At 41.6% G+C, this 18,842-nt stretch overlaps 1 protein-coding gene across 2 annotated transcripts in view; it reads right to left on the bottom strand.

The window, feature by feature from the left end:
* Positions 1-18,038, bottom strand: part of TRIM36 (tripartite motif containing 36) — a 53,277-nt gene extending 35,239 nt beyond the window's left edge. The window contains exon 1 of one of the 2 annotated variants that reach the window (XM_038403128.2): positions 17,666-18,038. In XM_038403128.2, coding sequence (XP_038259056.1) covers positions 17,666-17,728 — 63 coding nt within the window. In that variant the 5' untranslated portion in view covers positions 17,729-18,038. The remainder of the gene's footprint in view (positions 1-17,665) is intronic. The other variant, XM_038403129.2, reaches the window with a different exon arrangement.
* Between the last annotated feature and the right edge of the window lie 804 nt (positions 18,039-18,842).

Raw genomic sequence — 18,842 nt, forward strand, 5'->3', positions numbered from 1 at the left:
CTTAAACCAGTGCTAAACTCTAAAGTAGAGACATGTAATCCAATTTGACCCTTGTTCGTATCAATTTATCTTAAATCAGTAGTTTAATTAATTTAAGGTGGGATTGAACCTGGTTTATGTGCATCTTCATTATGGATTTGCACTAGTCTAGTTAAACTGATTTAAAAAAAATAATAAACTAGGTCATTTTTCTGGTATAGAAAAGGTCCTAATTCTTATCTGGATAAGGGGATAAGATTATCTGCCTCATAGGCTGTGCCCATGCTAGATTATTTTGGGAAGTTTCCCACCATTGCTGCATTAGGATAGATTAGGAAAAAACAGAGGGTGCACTCTGTGCCAGGCCAGCTCATCTTGCTTAGAACAAGCCTGGACAACAGTGGTAAAGAAACCTGTGTCCTGTTTTCACCTATGCTTGCTGTTGCTACCTCTGGTGGGAGATTTCCCCCAAAAAGTTTACTGCAGAAAAAAACCTCAGGGTGTTTAAAACATAGATATTCAATGTGATGTACAAATATTAAGGTGCACTCTGTGTTAAAAATGTACTGGGTGTTTTCCAGTCACCAAAAAAGGACATGGTCCTTGCCCCAAAGAGCATCAAATGTATGTCATCCAAGGCATTGGAAAGAAATGTGGAGTGTAATTTTAGAAAAGCGGGGAGGAACAGGCCAGGAGTTCTCTCTTCTTTAATGGCAGTTGGATGGATAAAAAAAATAAGAATGGCTATACTGGGTCAGACCAAAGATCCATCTAGCCCAGTATCTTGTCTTCCGACAGTGACCAATGCCAGGTGCCCCTGAGGAAATGAACAGAACAGGTAATCATCAAATGATCCATCCCCTGTCACTCATTCCTAGCTTCTGTCAGACATAGAGGCTAGGGACACCATCCCAGTCCATCCTGGCTAATAGCCATTGATGGAGCTATCCTCCATGAATTTATGTAGTTCTTTTTTAACCCTGTTACAGTCTTGGCCTTCACAACATCCTCTGGCAAAGAGTTCCACAGGCTGACTATATGTTGTGTGAAAAGATACTTCCTTTTGTTTGTTTTAAGCCTGCCACCTATTAATTTCATATGGTGACTCCTAGTTCTTGTGTTATGAGAAGGAGTAAATAACACTTCCTAATTTACTTTCTCCACACCAGTCATGATTTTATAGACCTCTATCATATCCCCCCTTAGTCATCTCTTTTTCCAAGCTGAAAAGTCCCAGTCTTATTAATCTCTCCTCATATGGCAGCTGTTCCATACCCCTAATCATTTTTGTTGCCTTTTTCTGAACCTTTTCCAATTCCAATAGATCTTTTTTGAGATGAGGTGACCATATCTGCACGCAGTATTCAAGATGTGGGCATACCAGGAATTTATATAGCAGCAATACATTTTCTGTCTTAATATCTATCCCTTTCTTAAGGATTCCCAACATTCTGTTCACTTTTTTGACTGCCACTGTACATTGAGTGGCTATTTTCAGAGAACTATCTACAATGACTCCAAGATCTCTTTCTTGAGTGATAACAGCTAATTTATATTTATAGTTGAGATTTTATATATTTTATATATATAGTTGGGATTATGGTTTTCCAATGTGCATTACTTTGCATTTATCAACACTGAATTTCATCTGCCATGTTGTTGCCCAGTCACCCAGTTTTGAGACATCCTTTTGTAGCCCTTCACAGTCTGCTTTGGACTTAACTATCTTGAGTAGTTTTGGATCATCTGCAAATTTTACCACCTCACTGTTTACCCCTTTTTCCAGATCTTTTATGAATATGTTGAATAGGACTGGTCCTAGTACAGACCCCTGAAGGACACCACTATTTACCTCTCTCCATTCTGAAAACTGACCATTTATTCCTACCCTTTGTTTCCTATCTTTTAACCAATTACCACTCCATGAAAGGACCTTCCCTCTTATCCCATGACAGCTTACTTTACTTAAGAGCCTTTCAGATAAATAGCTGAAAAACCCAGAGGTTTGTGTGTTTCTCACCTTCTCCTTTTCCAACATGCTTCCATTTGAAAATATGCAGAATACATCCTCTCCACCCATATCCAGGACAAAAAAAAAATAAATTAAACCCCTACATAATATGGATTAGCATCTTTAGATATTGGGGGAGGGGCAGAAACAATACCATCTGTGATCATGTACAATTAAGCTTCTGGAAAAAAAAACGCATTAGCTAGGAAATTCAAAGTTAAGACATACAATGTCCTTAATTCACACAATAAAAAGAGGTTTAGTTAATTAAATAGATTGAGTTATGGCCCGAGTTTCAATGGTAAAAGGCTGTCAAGTTTGATAAGCCCTACATTTGACCTATATGTTACATACACAAAAAAACACAAAGTAAAGTGAGTTTAAAAGAATGTAATCAAGATAGTCGGGTAAGTTTTTTCCCAAAAATTCTTTAATGATTTTACTAATGCCACTTGAGATGATTCATTAATACCAAAAAAATTTAAAGAGTAATTTGCTTTTCATCATTATTTACTTTTTACTTTACGGAGCTTGAACAATGAAATTTGACTGGTAAATTGCATTTGCTGGAAATGGTGAACACAGCGGTGATCTTTTTGCATTTTCAGCATTGCAAAGGAATGTTTACATTCAAAACAGAGGGAAATGGTTTATTTATTTAAAAGACAAATACAGCCATTTTATTTCAAGTTCACTTTGTAAGCCACCCTCCTAACAAAATCCAGAATGTTGTACTTAAAGTTACCGACATTGACACTGTTACTAATTTTTATATGCTTTTTTAACTGGAAAATGTCAATTGGCCAAATCTCATGTAGTCCTATAGCACAGACAAGGAAGGAAAAACAGGTTAGTGAGGAAATGTTTTATTGTCAAGCTTCCAAGAGGCTAATAAACCATGAATTAAGATTTAATTTTGAAATTTATGAATAACTGCATTATCCTTTCAATTTAAGAATTCCTTGACTCTATAGGCATATTCCATCAGAGCTTTGAATTAGTCTTTGAAAGCATCACCCAGTTTTGTCTACACTAGCAAGAGTACTTATTGCTAACAACAGCTGTGACTGAATTGTGACTGAAATCGGTTCAACTATCAGCTGCAGCCAAGAACAAAACTTGTTCAGCACTGCCATCATCTCTGAAATTGTACTGAACAGGGTTTGGCCTTGGCAACGCTTGCACTTACAACACAGTCCACTCTAGTTCACAGGTACCCCTTGCCAACACCTGTTACAAACAACTGTTAATTTTGCTTGCGTAGATAAGGCTATACCCCACCTCGGGATTGCATTGTAGTGCCAACAATTGTTATTGTCATGATTTTGTGAGTGACTATTTGTTCAATCCTATCATAGATCATTAAGGTATTAACTTGTTTGTGTGCTTGTTTACTTTGACTTCAGAGTGCTTTTGAGAGCAGGATTTTAATTAGCCGGGTCTCCCCAGCCTATTAAGATACTGCATGAATGAAAGGTCTGAGAGGCCTGGGCTCCAATTAGTAGATATGGAAAGGAGAAGCACATGTTCTCCCTTTAACCCCTCCGGACACCTAATTTACTGTCTTTTTGACATCCCTTGACTCCAGAACTACTGCATTATCAGGGCAGTTTCCCCTGCACCATTTTTGTTCATATTCCTGCATCACTGAGAAAGAAAAGGAAGGGGCAGGGGAAGGGAAGGGCCACTAAATAAATTAGTCAGAAAACCACCACCAGAGTAGGTGGCTTCGTTAGTTGTCTCTGTAGAAAGGCCAACCAAAAACTGGAAAGCTATCCTAATGGGAGTCCCTGGGGCTTGGGAATCCCTATGCAGCACAGAGTTAGCTATGCTGGCCCCTCCGCACAGGAGGTATAGCCAGAGTGCCTTGTATTCCCATGATGCTTGACTGGCAGAACAATTAAACTGAAATACATTTTATGATCCATTATCCTCGCTCTTCCCTCCCATGTCCTTAACTTGTTCACTAATTCACAATAGGTCTCCCAAGCACTGGTCTGCACTGGCTTTCAGGTAAGATATGCGGTACTAGTTTTAAGTAAATTAAAGTATTTAGCTACGTTGTTTTTCATTTGTATTGCGATAGTGCCTAAAGACCTCTGTCCATGACTAGGCACTTTACATGCAACACAAAGATGGTCCCTGCCCCAGAGATCTTAGAACAGTTTGTGACTTGGCTACTAGAGACACACCTCTCCCTCTGTGCAATACTATGGCATTTGCAATCAGGATGGATGTGATAGAGTCTGAGCTCAGAGTTCGCTGGTTAAAAATAAGGAGGCTAGTGTTCTCTGCGAATTGTCAATTCTGCTGATTACATCCCTAGGTCCAAAGAAGTTGAGCTTCAGAATATACATCAAAGCTCATTTGTTTTCCTGGGCTTTTCCTAAATGTAGGGGTTTCAGGATGCAGGCTAACCTAGCAAGGAAAGTTATTTAGAGTGGCTTTGCTAAAGGTGCTATTTTTAGTCTGGGAGATATAACTGGTTTGGGGAGTATGGCTAGTCTTTGTATTCTAGATATTTATCCTTCAGTTGTGTTTTTCTGAAGAGTGGACAAGTGCTTTGTAAAATAAGGAGAGAAGAATGAATAAGGTTTTGCTATAACATACACACACAAATATATTTAGATAAATATCATTATTTGGTTGTTAAGAGGAAAGGGAATCACTGTTCTAGAGAATGTTTGCTTAGTCTATTATTATACATACACAGCCATTGTCACGTGAAGGCTGTAACTAGCTTCCCATAATAACTCAAAGTTTAACCATGCAATTTTTTTCATCTTCTCTAATTTTTTTCTTCAAAATAAAGCCATTGTGCCTGGAAATTGTTATAGATGGTATTCTTAATTTAGAAGTGATTTATATATATATATATATATATATAAAATTTTAATTTCCAAGCTCTTTCCAGGTGACTTTATGAACTCCAGAAGGAATAGCGGCACCCACAAAGCACAGATGCAGTGCTTAGGTCTTTATTTCTAGTTTATCAGAGTCTAAAACACCCAACCAAAGTTCAGAGGGCCTTTGCAATAGCTATGTTTTGTAGAAACAAACAAACTAAACCAAACATAATCCTAGATTGTTTTTTATATTAACATCTTCCCACTCCATTCCATCCAAATTGTAGCTACCAAAGTAATTTCTTTTGCTCCTTACTTCGACCTTCTCATCCACCTACCTTTGAGTTACTTCATTGCCTCCCACAGCAATGCACCATGAGAGTCAAATACTTTGTCCTTGCTGCCAAGCCCCTACACTGGGCAGCTTCTCCCTTCAAAAGTTGTTTCCATGCTGTCCCTAACACTTAGAACATGCCCAAAGTCCATTTGCCAAGCTACCTCACTGACCACATTGAATGCGATGGAGACTATGGCTAATGAGAAGGAGGATAGACAATCTTAAAAAATTAACCATCAAAACAGCTCAAGTGTTGTGGAGTCATCCTCCTCTTCCTCACTTTATGACCCTCACTAGTTGTATCATGCTGAATTATATCATGCTCTTCAGGGCAGGGATCTTGTTTTTATCAGGCACTGCAAAATTAAAATAAAATTTAAAGGCAACAATGGATTTCTGATTAATACATGCAGCCAACCACCAAAACCATCAGTTTCACCCTTTCCCAGAATTGCCATCTTCTGAAATACAAGGTGGAAAAATGTGAGATCTACAGAATGAGAGCTCTGGACTGCACGTAAAACTTAGATAAACATAGCTACACTACTCAGGGGTGTGAAAAATCCACATGCTCGCGTGGTGTAGTTAGGCCAACTTAACCCCTGGTGTAGATACAGGTAAGATGGTGGAAAAATACTTCCATTGCTTGGGGACGTGGTGTTCCTACAGCAATGAAAAAACCCCTTTCATCATTGTAGGTTTCATCTACACTAGGAGGTTATGCTGGGAGTTATGCTGACATAGTTATGGCACCATATTGTAGACATGGCCAGGAAAGGTTTTAATTTCTATGGCTCTCTTAGTGTACTAAACCATTTATAGGCTCTAAACTCTCCTTGGGTCTGGCCACTCAATCTCTAGGAGCAGAGATGTGCTACAGGACCTGAGCCCTAGTTGGTCTTACAAACTCTGCTAAATTTTCTCATCTGAACTGCACAGGTTCAAGGTTACATTCTTAACTGGTGCAGATACAGCACCATGGAACCTGCACAGTTACTAAGGTCTCTGCTTCCCAAAGTCCCAGAATGTTATGACCCTCTTCAACTATGAGGAAAGTAATGCAGCTGGTATCAGGGCTTAATTTGAGCCAGGGATGAGCCACAGCATCTTTAGGTTTGGCAGTTCATAGCCCCAGCACCTCTGGGCTTGCTGTATCCGTTATAAGAAAAGGAGTACTTGTGGCACCTTAGAGACTAACAAATTTATTAGAGCATAAGCTTTCGTGAGCTACAGCTCACTTCATCGGATGCATTTGCATCCGATGAAGTGAGCTGTAGCTCACGAAAGCTTACGCTCTAATAAATTTGTTAGTCTCTAAGGTGCCACAAGTACTCCTTTTCTTTTTGCGAATACAGACTAACACGGCTGCTACTCTGAAACCTGTATCCGTTATGAATGTAAAAAAATTGCTTGAACCCCAGTACTTAATTGTTTGAGCCCAGGCATCTCTTTCATTACAAATTAATCACTGGCTCGTATGCTTCTACTACTCTGAAGAAAAAAGAGAAGTTCAGCACATCTTTTCTGCTCCAAACCTGTAGCATCCTGCTTCACATCCAGGGCAACCCAGGGAACAGCAGCAGCTGCCTCACTTTGCTGTGCCAAGTGATCCAGGGAGCAGTAGAATACAACAGGTCCGATGGACGAGAGCTTCAGATCTGCTGGGGCTGCTGCTTCTCTACACATCACCTGGAGCTTGATGTGCTCACTTGCCAAACAAATGTAAGAGATATTGTGAAAACGCAGCCACTTTTAATTTTAAGAAAACATCCAAACCAAAATACACTTCATTAAGGCAGAATTCGATCTGCCAAGAAGTAATGGCACTTATATCATTGTAGTTATTTTAAAAGCATTTTGAAGCCTGGGAAATTCATAACTAAGGTTTAATAAGCAACTTTAATCCTGACCTCATAAAACCAGACATAAAATGTGCATAAATCACCAAACAACAGATACCCACTGATGGGATTATCACTGCTTTTCTATTCCTACTACCTCATCCTTGTTTTGTCTTCCCTTGTCACATCATGTCCTTAGCTCCTGTAAGCGCTTCAGAACAGGACAAAAATCCATCTGGGAAGTGACTAATGCTCCTTTGGGTGCTGTTTAAAATAATATAACTTCTTCTAAAATAAAGCACCAACCCTCATCACATACAGGCCACCAACTCAAACACTCACCCACTGATAGAAAGAAACATCTGAAGTCTGATAATACATATATACACATACACACACACAAAACAGTAACTCCTGTTGAATTCAAGTAAGTCAATGTGTTTACACAGAATTTTGGAGCAAGCCTCCCAGACTGAGTCAACAAACTTGGCTAGCAGGGCTGGCACTACACTCTAAAAATAGCTGTACAAGAGAGCGCTATGAAGCTTGAGCTATATGACTGCTAATAAACCCTATTACACTTCCTCTTGTCAATTCCTCACACAGCTCAGTTTTTGTACCACTGTACAGAGCCATAACTATATCTTCTCCTAAAATTAAGCAAGAACTGCACCATAAAATAGTTATCAATGTACATACAGACACTATTCAGGAATGGATCATAGACAGGACTACAGAGGCAGAGTTTAGGTTATTTGAAGAGCCTGAATTATGAGTTTCCTGATGTCCAAATGCCTTTTAAACTGTTTTAAAGCGATCATGTTCTAATAAGGTTTCTGGTTTGTTTTTTAAAAGTATTCTTTATTGTACAGTGTTTTGTCTAGAACCAATATTTTTAAAGCTGCTTGTTATGAATCACAGGCTCTCTGGAGAGTCAGATAAAAGAAAGAAAAAAGTGGAGTAAAAAGGAGTGAAGAAAAGAGCCTGGGGAATTGACCAAAAAGTGTTATATATCTTGTGCCCCTTATTAACAACAAAAATCTACAGTTAAAAATAGTCATGGATAAGCTAAAATATAATTTACATTTTTCATTGATTTATAGTCTCCTCTTATAGAACCAGGCAAGAAAACATTAACTGGAGCAGGGTCAGCACTAAACACTATTTCCAGAGCTGCACTGACGTTAGTTATGCCATTACACAAAATATATTTTTTACATTACTCAGTGTTAAACATTTATGTCGCTGCATTAGAGAACTGGCACCATGTGAACTCCAAGAGCCATTCCAGATAAGAACAAAAAAACTGATCTATAAATGGGAGACAATTTTGTGAATGGGCAGGGGAGGAGATTTGTTTTTATTAAATATTTTCACATGCCACTGTTGCTAAGTGGTATTTCATATAATGGACAGTAACAAAAAGGAGATTTGATATATCATTAGCATATTATGTTTACTGAAGATGAGACAGGTGACAGCAAGGAAGGATGGTGTTGTGATTAAGACATTGAGCCAGGACTCAAGAGATCTGGAGGAAGATCAACCATTTCCCCTCTGCCACAGTTCTGCTGTAAAATGAGGAGACTGCTTAGCCTCCCGACCTTACAGACATATTGTGAGGTACCCAGAGATTGTGATGACTACCATAGAAAAGGAGTACTTGTGGCACCTTAGAGACTAACAAATTTATTAGAGCATAAGCTTTCGTGAGCTACAGCTCACTTCATCGGATGCATTCATCGAAATGCATCCGATGAAGTGAGCTGTAGCTCACGAAAGCTTATGCTCTAATAAATTTGTTAGTCTCTAAGGTGCCACAAGTACTCCTTTTCTTTTTGGGAATACAGACTAACACGGCTGCTACTCTGAAACCTGTCATAGAAAAGCCTGTAAATCAAGAGGTCAGAGGATGCATGAAAAGTTACCAATCTTACATTCTTCACGAATCCCAACTCCCCATGTAAGTCAAGTATAATGTGTGTAAAACGACTTTTTGTGAAATTAGCCATCAAATTCTATGTTGACACTCAACGCTATGCTACCCACTGAAGTACATGTTGCATAGATGTAATGGGACAATTTGGCACCAGTTACCAGCACAGAACAATCATTTGTGGAGGAGGGGATAGAAATGAAACCCTTACAGGCAGTGATTTCCCCAACGCTCTCCCCCCAGTTCTGTGAACTAGTTACATGCCAATTTAGTGACGGACTGGAAATTTGAATTGAAATTGAAGCATTAATACACACTTTAAAAGCATATACAGTGTCTGATAAAATACGTGTATCTGAAAAAATATATTAGATTTGAAAAGTATGAACATAGACTAGCTTCCTTATACAGCTGTTGTTTTTTTATGACAATGTCAGTGCATTCATTTCGGTGATGTTGGCCAACCTAACAATTTCAAATTATGATTTCGCAAAAAGAAAAGGAGTACTTGTGGCACCTGTTTTTTCCACCAAATGCATCCGATGAAGTGAGCTGTAGCTCACGAAAGCTTATGCTCAAATAAATTTGTTAGTCTCTAAGGTGCCACAAGTACTCCTTTTCTTTTTGCGAATACAGACTAACACGGCTGCTACTCTGAAACCTGAAATTATGATTTGTAAGCAAAGTCTAAATGAGCTCTCCCTGACAGCTAGTGATGAGCTGGGGGGGGGGGGGGGGAAGGCTTCAAGACCAGATTGTATTTACATTCACACCTAATCTACCTAGGTATCCAGCAAACACAGCTGTGTTGCCAAAGTGATAGTTTTTGGCTGGGGTTGGGTTACAAATCACTTGAATGCAGGGAGGTAATGAAATGTTGTTATTCCTATTGTATGAGTAAAGGGCAGAAGAACTGTACTTAGCCTGTGTTGATTGAGGGCATCAAGAGAGGGTGGGGACAGGTGTTTTGCTTGATGGTCTGCTTGAGTCACAAGTACGATTTGACCTGCCCCTCTCCACTGTTTAAAAACAGAGCTGATTAGGCTCCATAGATAATCTTTTGTTTTGTTAAGTGACCGCTACAGCTAAAATCACTGATAATCAGATCTAAGTGCTTAGACCTGCTCTGGGACAGTGTTTCTATGGAAGAGATAGCCCAAACTGCACTAGCAGTGAGGTTCCCCCACTGAGAGCTCAGCTGAAATCACTGAGTCAACCTCAAGAGACCAACTCACAGAGGTCACAGTGGCAGCAGAAGGTGACTGCGCAGGCCATTGGCAAGAGTGTGTTAGAGTGAACAGTGGCACAACGAGCAACAGTGGCCAGAACGAACAGTGAGCAGCTGGAGGAATGTGCAAGGTGCCTTCTTGTCCCCCACCTCGGAGGTGTAGTCACATGAAAGCACCTCTGAACTCTGAGTCTCCACTGACCAAAGACAACACCGGTGAGTGGGGTGTGGTAGAGGGAAAAGTGAGGGGAACGTTAAATAAATATTTGTTTGTTGAACTAAATTTTAGTGACTTTGCTCCAGAATGCTAGATTTGTGACTGGGAATGGAAACTTATATAAGTAGGTTTCCTAGTAGGCCAAGGTTTTTAAAGTGCATTATTTGCCAAGGTTGTTATCTCACATTGTTGCTATCTTGACAGATCATTATGTTGGGGAGTTTCTGAACTAAACATTTTTATTATTATAAATTAATTTTTACATAAGAATAGTCGTACTGGGTCAGACCAATGGTCCGTATAGCTCAGTATTCTGTCTTCTAACACTGGTCAAGGCCAGGTGCCCCAGAGGGAATGAACAGAACAGGTAATCATCAAGTGATCCATCCCCTGTTGCCCATTCCCAGCTTTTGGCAAACAGGCTAGGGACACTCAGAGCATGGTGTTGCATCCCTCCCCATCCTGGCTAATAGCCACTGATGGACCTATTCTCCAGATATTTATCTAGTTATTTTTTTAATCCTGTTGTAGTTTTGGTCTTTACAGCATCTCCTGGCAAAGAGTTCCATGGGTTGACTTTGTGTTGTGTGAAGTACTTCCTTTTGTTTTTTTAAAACCTGCTGCCTATTAATTTCATTGGGTGACTGCTAGTTCTTGTGTTATGTGAAGGATTAAATAACATTTCCCTATTCACTTTCTTCACACCAGTAAAGATTTTATAGACCTCTATCATATCCCCCCTTAGTAGTCTCTTTTCTAAGCTGAAAATTCCCTGTCATTTTAATCACAGGTTTCAGAGTAGCAGCCGTGTTAGTCTGTATTCGCAAAAAGAAAAGGAGTATTTGTGGCACCTTAGAGACTAACAAATTTATTAGAGCATAAGCTCGATGAAGTGAGCTGTAGCTCACGAAAGCTTATGCTCTAATAAATTTGTTAGTCTCTAAGGTGCCACAAATACTCCTTTTCTTTTTGTCATTTTAATCTCTCCTCCTGTTTCATACCCCTAATCATTTTAGTTGCCCATCTCTGTACCTTTTCCAATTAACATTTTTTTTTGTGATAGGGTCACCAGAACTGCACACAGTATTCAAGATGTGCATGTACCATGGATTTATATAGAGACTCTATGATATTTTCTGTCTTATTATCTAATCATTTCTTAATGATTCCCAACTTTGTTTGCTTTGTTGACTGCCACTGCACATTGAGTAGATATTTTCAGAGAATCATCCTCAATGACTCCAACATATCTTTCTTGAGTGTTAACAGTTAATTTAGACACTATCATTTTGTATGTATAGTTGAGATTCTGGTTTTCCAATGTGCATAACTTTGCATTTATCAACGTTGAATTTCATCGGCCATTTTGTTGCCCAGTCACCCAGTTTTGTGAGATCTTTTTGTAGCCCTTCATAGTCTGCTTTGGACTTAACTATCTGCAAATTTTGCCACCTCACTGTTTACCCCTTTTTCCAGATCATTTATGAGTATGTTGAACAGTAATGGTCCCAATACCGACCCCTCAAGGATACCACTATTTATCTTGCTCTATTCTGAAAACTGTTAATTTATTCCTACCCTTTGTTTCCCATCTTTTAATCAGTTACTGATCCATGAGAGGACTTCCCTCTTATCCCATGATGGCTTACTTTTCAAAAGTCAATTTAAATTAAATATATTTTTTTAAATGTATATTTTTTTAGAAATCTAGATCTGTTATGTGTTTTGGTGTATTTTGCATTATCCTTATGTTAAATTTGTATTATCCTAACAAAACATTTAATTTATTCATATCTCTTTAAAATGTTACAGGTCAAAGTGAAAATGAAAAGACAAAAAACAATACAACAATTTTTCCACTCGAAGGCCTCAAAAACTAACCAAGGTGAAGAACACATCAAGAACCAAGAATATAGCAACATGTCATCTGAAGGTTCAAGTGGCGTATCTACATTCGACCAGCCCGAAGCACAAATACAGCTACCTACTGAAGAAACAGTGTCTCCAAAACCTACAGGCAGTTCCCGACCTTTCTTGGTCAAAGTGCTCCCATTTATTGAAGTTACAAAAGATGGCTCCTGGTGCACCTCTTGCAAAAAAGTTTATGAAGAAGGAAAGCTTCCCAATGCTATAACTGGTAAAAGTGGAGGAGCTTGGTTTGTCAGACCGATCAGCAAAGCTACATGAAAGGGCAGCAAAACATCAGGCCTCTGGAGTGCATCAACATGCAGAAAGCCTTATAAGCCCACTTTCAAAGCCCACTTAAGGAGTACTTAATGATGCTGTTAAGAATGCTGGAAACACAACACAGTTCATGCGAACAGACATGGCTGTGGCATCATACTTTCTATTTAAGCAAGAGATACCACACACTGCAAACTGGAGGCCAATGTTAAGTGCATTGTCACTTGTTCATCCTGTCGTTGAACACTGGTTCCGAACAAGACCAGCAAATGCTCACTATCTTTCTGCAAGAAACTCAACTGACTGGCTAGAAACATGCGGTGCAACAGTGGAAAAACTCAACAGTTGAAAAAGTGAAGAACTCTCTCACCACATTCAAAAAATTTGCATACATGGCTGATGATGCCTATTTGCATTGGTGCATTCAAGTCAGTGTGTACATTATGTTGATGTCAGTGGTAGGCCAGTAGATGCATTTCTAGATGTGCAAGTTATAGAAGACACATTGGCTGCATCTGTGACAACCCACATCTTAGAGTTAAATGCTTGTCAATTGGACCCCAAACAGTTGGCTGCTTGTGCATTTGATGGAGCTGCAAACTTAATACTGGAAGACAAGGTGGAGTACAAGCTTTGCTCAGAGAAAAGTGTAACCCTAGTCTCTCCTATACACACTGCAGAGGCCATCTACTCCAATTAGTACTAGTACAAGCTGCAGAATCTTCAAAAGACATTTAAAAAGCTATAAATTTAATGTCTTCATTATATTCTTTTTTTCAGCAAGAATCCAAAAAGACTGACTATCTTGGAAAATATAGAAGATACACTGGGACTGAAGTTCATATTAGTCCAACCTGGAAAAATCTTCTGGCTTTCTCATGAGCGATCCTTGGCTGTCATCTTAATTAATCCAGCCATTATTACTGGCTTTGGAAAGTATCTACCAAGATGGCATGGATCTAAGGATTGAGGCTGGTGGATTACTTTTGCTACTACATTCAGAGAAGACTATTGCCATTCTCGCTCTCTTAAGTCTACTCTTGAGACCACTTGGGTCATTAAACAATGCCATCCAGGCATCTGCTAAAACAGTAGTAGACCTTTGTCCAGCAACAGAAGCAACATTTGGGTCAATCAGAGAGCTATCCATTGAAGAAGTACTGGAAGAAGCAAAGACTTCAATCCAGAAGTTGACTAATGAAGGCATTTATATTGAATCCTTAAGTGAAGAGGACAAGAAGTGTTTGTTAAGACAACTGAAAAAGTACACAGACTTGATTCTTAAAAATCTGCAACCGCGACTTCTAGATTCTACACAACCTCTATGTAGCTTTTACAGATGCCTGTCCTATAAAACACTGACAGTTGAGTGGAGTGAGGCACTACCAGCAATGAGGCTGCCATGTGACCAGAACAGAATAGAGAATTTGAACACAGAGTGGAATATCATACGACAAATGAATGAAGATTTGACTTCAACTTCTTCTTTACCATCATTACTAGTGGCTTGACCTGATCTTTGTGCTATGTTTCCTGGGATGAAAGAAGTAGGAATTCATCTCTTGCTACTTCCAGTCACAACAGCTACAGTTGAGCATTCTTTTTCATCATTGACTAGAATTGTGTGTTCTGAAAGAAGTCACCTTCTGCCTGATCATGTGAGTGAACTAATGACCATATCAATTGAAGGAATGGAAGTACCTGACACATGAGAAGCCACTGAAGATGAACCCACTGCATTCAAGAAGTTCATTAACAGAGTTGTGCAAAATTATAGCAAGAAACCAAGAAGGATGTAGACGTAGTGCTTCACAGAAGGCTAGAGTAGCCAACTTTAATTTGTGTGATGATTTTAAAACAGGAGTTAAATCTAATAAAATGTTCATGAAACATTTTTCAGTGTTTACTATGGTGCTATACAGCCCATCTTCACCCTCAGTCTCACCCCTCAGCGGCCCTGACGCCCCCCCTGCCCCCAAATTTCAATTCCTGGGGAAACCACTGCTTACAGGACAGTTCAAGGGTAGGAGGCGATTCCTTCCCTTGGAAACAATTATTATGCACATCATTTAGAGCAATCTGATCCATGACCGGCAAATATTTGTCTTCAGAATTATCTTTCTGAGCCATAGAGCACCAGGCACAAATCCCCCTTAGCTGGGCTCATAGTACTGGCCAGAGAAATGGAAACTGTACCAGAGGCAGAGAAATTTCCCTCACCCCAAACATTAATAATTACAGCTATCATACCAGAGAAAAAAATAATGCCATAAAGATAACTGAAACAAAACTTTTGAGTATGTACAAAGAGTCGAACACTCCTTAAGAATAAAAAGAGGAAGAGACTGAAAAATATCCCCTCCAGAGACTGAAACACACCCAGTACTTTAGATAGTTAAACTATCATAAAACATGGCATAGGCTTTTGGGGAAAGCAAGTCAGATGTGATGATAATGCAAGGATCGCTCAGTCAATCACATACAAGGAGGGGTTTGGTTTTTTGTTTTGTAAAATTTTAGAAGATGCAGACACTGCCATGTCTCCCAAGCCATATCTGCAAGTTCTGAATCATTTCCCGCTGCATGGCTATCTTTCTACTACAGCATTACCACACCAATTGTGGCCTTAAAAAAACAACAACCGCATTTAAAAAAAGCATTGCCACTGTTAGTATCTGCATTATCTCACACACAGCCACAATTTGGCACAGGCAGATAGAATTCAAAAAGTCCAACTCCCAGCTCCCTTCGCCCCGCTATAATCATTACACAGACTTTTCTTCCAGAGATCTTTAACAACCATTTGCTTCAGAGAAGAATTCACCAATTTTAGTGCCCCTTCCCCCAAAGGTTTCAGAGTAGCAGCCGTGTTAGTCTGTATTCGCAAAAAGAAAAGGAGTACTTGTGGCACCTTAGAGACTAACAAATTTATTAGAGCATAAGCTTTCGTGAGCTACAGCTCACTTCATCGGATGCATTGAGCTGTAGCTCACGAAAGCTTATGCTCTAATAAATTTGTTAGTCTCTAAGGTGCCACAAGTACTCCTTTTCTTTTTCCCCCAAAGGGTTGAAATGAGAACATCCCTGACAATTCCACATTCATTTTTTGTTCCGTTGAGGATTATACACTGCACACACTGCAGTAAGGGAATGATGAGGCAGCAAGTCAATGTCAGAATTTTGACTAGTCCAGATAAAAGCCTAAGGCTCTGCGTACACTTAAAACACTGTAGCTGGGCCACTCTAGTGCTTCAGTGCAGATGCTTCCTATGCCCAGGGGAGGGGCTGTGCCATTGGCACAGGTAATCCACTTCCCTGACAGGCAGAAGCTAGGTCAACGAAGAATTCGACCTGTTGCTGTCTACATGGGGATTTAAGTTGGTTTAACAATCTGCCCAGGGGTGTGGATTTTTCACACCCCTGAGCATGTAGCTGGGTCCATCAGCCCTCAGAGACCAAATACTTTAGTGTGTTACTAATGGCCTAGGCCCCAATCTTGAAAAGGCTTATCCACGTTTAACTGCAAGCATGTGAGTGCCCTCACAGGCCATGTCTACCTGACGGGGAAAGTGTGTTTTTAATGCATGCTACACTCTTAGCGTAGACAAGGCAAGTTGCAGTTTTCACACATTAGCTAGGGAAGGTGCACACCAGTGCAGAGCCTAGGGTTTACCCGCCCCCGGCCAGCCTATGAAAAGGACAGCTTGCCTGGTCCACCCTAGGAGTAGAACAAGCATTAAAAACACACCTTGCCCCCCAGTGTAGGCACGGCCATTGAGTTCAATGGGACTAGTCACAGGGTTAAAAAGTGAAGCATGTGCGTACATCTTTTCAGTCCTCCTGCGTCATCAGTCAGACGACAGCAAAATGAGGCGACACCTTGGGAGCTTGCGGGGGTTTGAAAGATCCAGCATGCGTGACCCCGATCTCCTGGGGCACCCAGGGTCTAGCTGCCTCCGGCGCCACCCGGGCGCTGGGCGGGACGGCATCTCTCGGCCGCTGTGTCAGCTCCCGTCATTCCCATTGAGCTCCTGGGGACGAGCTCCTGCCCCTGCGCCCGACGCGCGGCTCGCAGAGCTGGGGGAGTCGGGGCGGACCCACGGCAGTTTCAACCGCGCGGTCTCGGTTTGAAAAGAAAGTCAGCCCGGGGAATCCCCCTCCCCGCGCCTGCCTCAGCCCGGGGGGGGACCCGCGCCCAGCCTCCCTCCAGGGAGAGCCGCTGAGCGGGCGGGGAAGCCCTCGTTCGCGGAGTCACCTCGCAGCGGCCGAAGGCCTGTTCGCACCGCGGCGCCCCCAGCGGGGCTGACGCCTGGGTGCGGATTCTAAGGGCGAGCCCGGAGCCGGAGCCGGAGGCGGAGCGGACGCTGCCCCAGGCAGCAGCTGGCCGGGCGGCGCTGGGCGCTCACGCTCGCAAAGCAGTGGCACGGCTGCATTTAATTGAGCTGCTCGATAGGCGCGAGTCGAGTTTAGACGGCAGCCCTGGAGGGGTCCTTTCTCCGCCCTCCCCGTCAGGCGCCACCATGCAGCGCCCAGAGAAAGCGTGGGGAAGAAAAAAAGGCGTCCCGATCGCGTGAACTCGTAAGGAGTGCAAGCCTTGGTGCCGGTTGCGACTGCCCATCAAGAGGGGTCCCCGTTGTCCACGGGCTTTGAGGAGACCTCGGACCCATTGCCCGAGGGACTGAGTTTCATCCCATCAGCTTCACGCTTGAGTCGCGATCTGGTTGTGCTCGGACAGACCGTTCGTTCCGCTCAAGCCCCCACGGAAATCAGCCGCTGGAGTTGGAGCTAATCCAGGCTTTAGCAGCAACTCGCCAGGTGAAGCGTTTGGAATGCAAATAACCCTACCCCACACCTTGTGCTTTGCATGCTCTGCGAGCGAAGGCAAAGCTACGGCTGACGAGTCGAAACCCAGCCCTGCCTACATGTCCTGACTTTGCACAGTCAAATCTATCCGCCATCCCCAGTGGAGCTCTAATGGGGGAAACAGCCGCCTCCCCGACACGCTGTGCCTTCCCAGGGTCTCCCAGCAGGGGGATTACCCAAAATAGCCTTCCGAGGCGTCGTGGCCGGGGCCCATTTTCCTTACCTTGCCTTTTTCTATCAACTTCATCATGTAGGCAAACTCACTCCCTGCATCTGACTCACACATGCTTAGTAAACGCACGCAAACAAAGACAAACGAGGAAGCAAACTCCTCAAGGGCAAACGGGTTTCGACACCATTGACTTTCGCCGCTGGTCTTGGCCGGAGTTTTGCCAAAGAGAGAGAGCGCCCGGCGCGCTATCGAGGAATGAAGAAAGGAGGGAGCTGCGCTCTCTTCATTGATTCTATGTGCGCTGCGCTCCAGGAGAAGATGAGCTAACGGGGAAAACGTGAGACGCTGCCTGGTGTGAGAATGTCATTAGATGAACTCGATCTCGGGACATGCAAGCTCCGCCTACAGAGACTGACTGTTTTCTCTCCCGCCTCCCCCCCCGCGGGGTATATCTCATCAGCTGGGAACAACAAATCTCCAAGCCAGTCAATTTCCAGAGGGTAACATGAATAAATGTGTCTAATCTCGTCTTCAGATCTGGTTTATTCTAGCAGCCCTTTGATTCGTTTGGAACTTTCCGAATGTCTTCCAAGGCTTGTCCCCGAAAACAATCAGCCTATGTTTAGGTTAACAAACAAAAGAAAGGAACGATGCACCGCAAAGCAAATGAAACAGGCCAGGGCATCTGGAAAGTAGGTCCAGCAAATACTAGGACATCGCTGGAAATCAGCCTATTAGGCCTGTCTAATGAATGAAGCTAGGTTTGTATTAATCGTTTACATCAAAGGCAGTATTGCTTGGAAAACTGAGAGAGGTTAATTTTTAAAAAACGTAATAGACTATGGGATTTTATAAACTCAAGTAAAGAGTTACATGCAAGAGCAGACTGAAGATTTCAAAGATATTCCTGAACAGTTTATTTTTAAATGACATTGTCAGGTTAAAAATCAATTAATTATCTGTATTACATTGGGTAATTAGAACTGAGGGTTTTTAAATGGGATTTATTTTTTACATTAATACTGTTTCTCTACTTTTAGCATTTAATTCACCTTGGACAAGGAAAATAAACTAACGCCCTCAGCTTTCAAAGATATGCACCTGTTTAACTTTACACACTCTAAGCAGTCTCACCAAAGTCACAGGACTTCTCGGAGTGCATAAATTTAAGTATGTGAATAAGTTCTTGCAGGATCAGGGCCTAAAGCATACCTTAAGCTGTGTTTAG

Source organism: Dermochelys coriacea, chromosome 5 (genome assembly GCF_009764565.3).
Source record: "Dermochelys coriacea isolate rDerCor1 chromosome 5, rDerCor1.pri.v4, whole genome shotgun sequence".
NCBI classification, from domain to species: Eukaryota; Metazoa; Chordata; order Testudines; family Dermochelyidae; genus Dermochelys; species Dermochelys coriacea.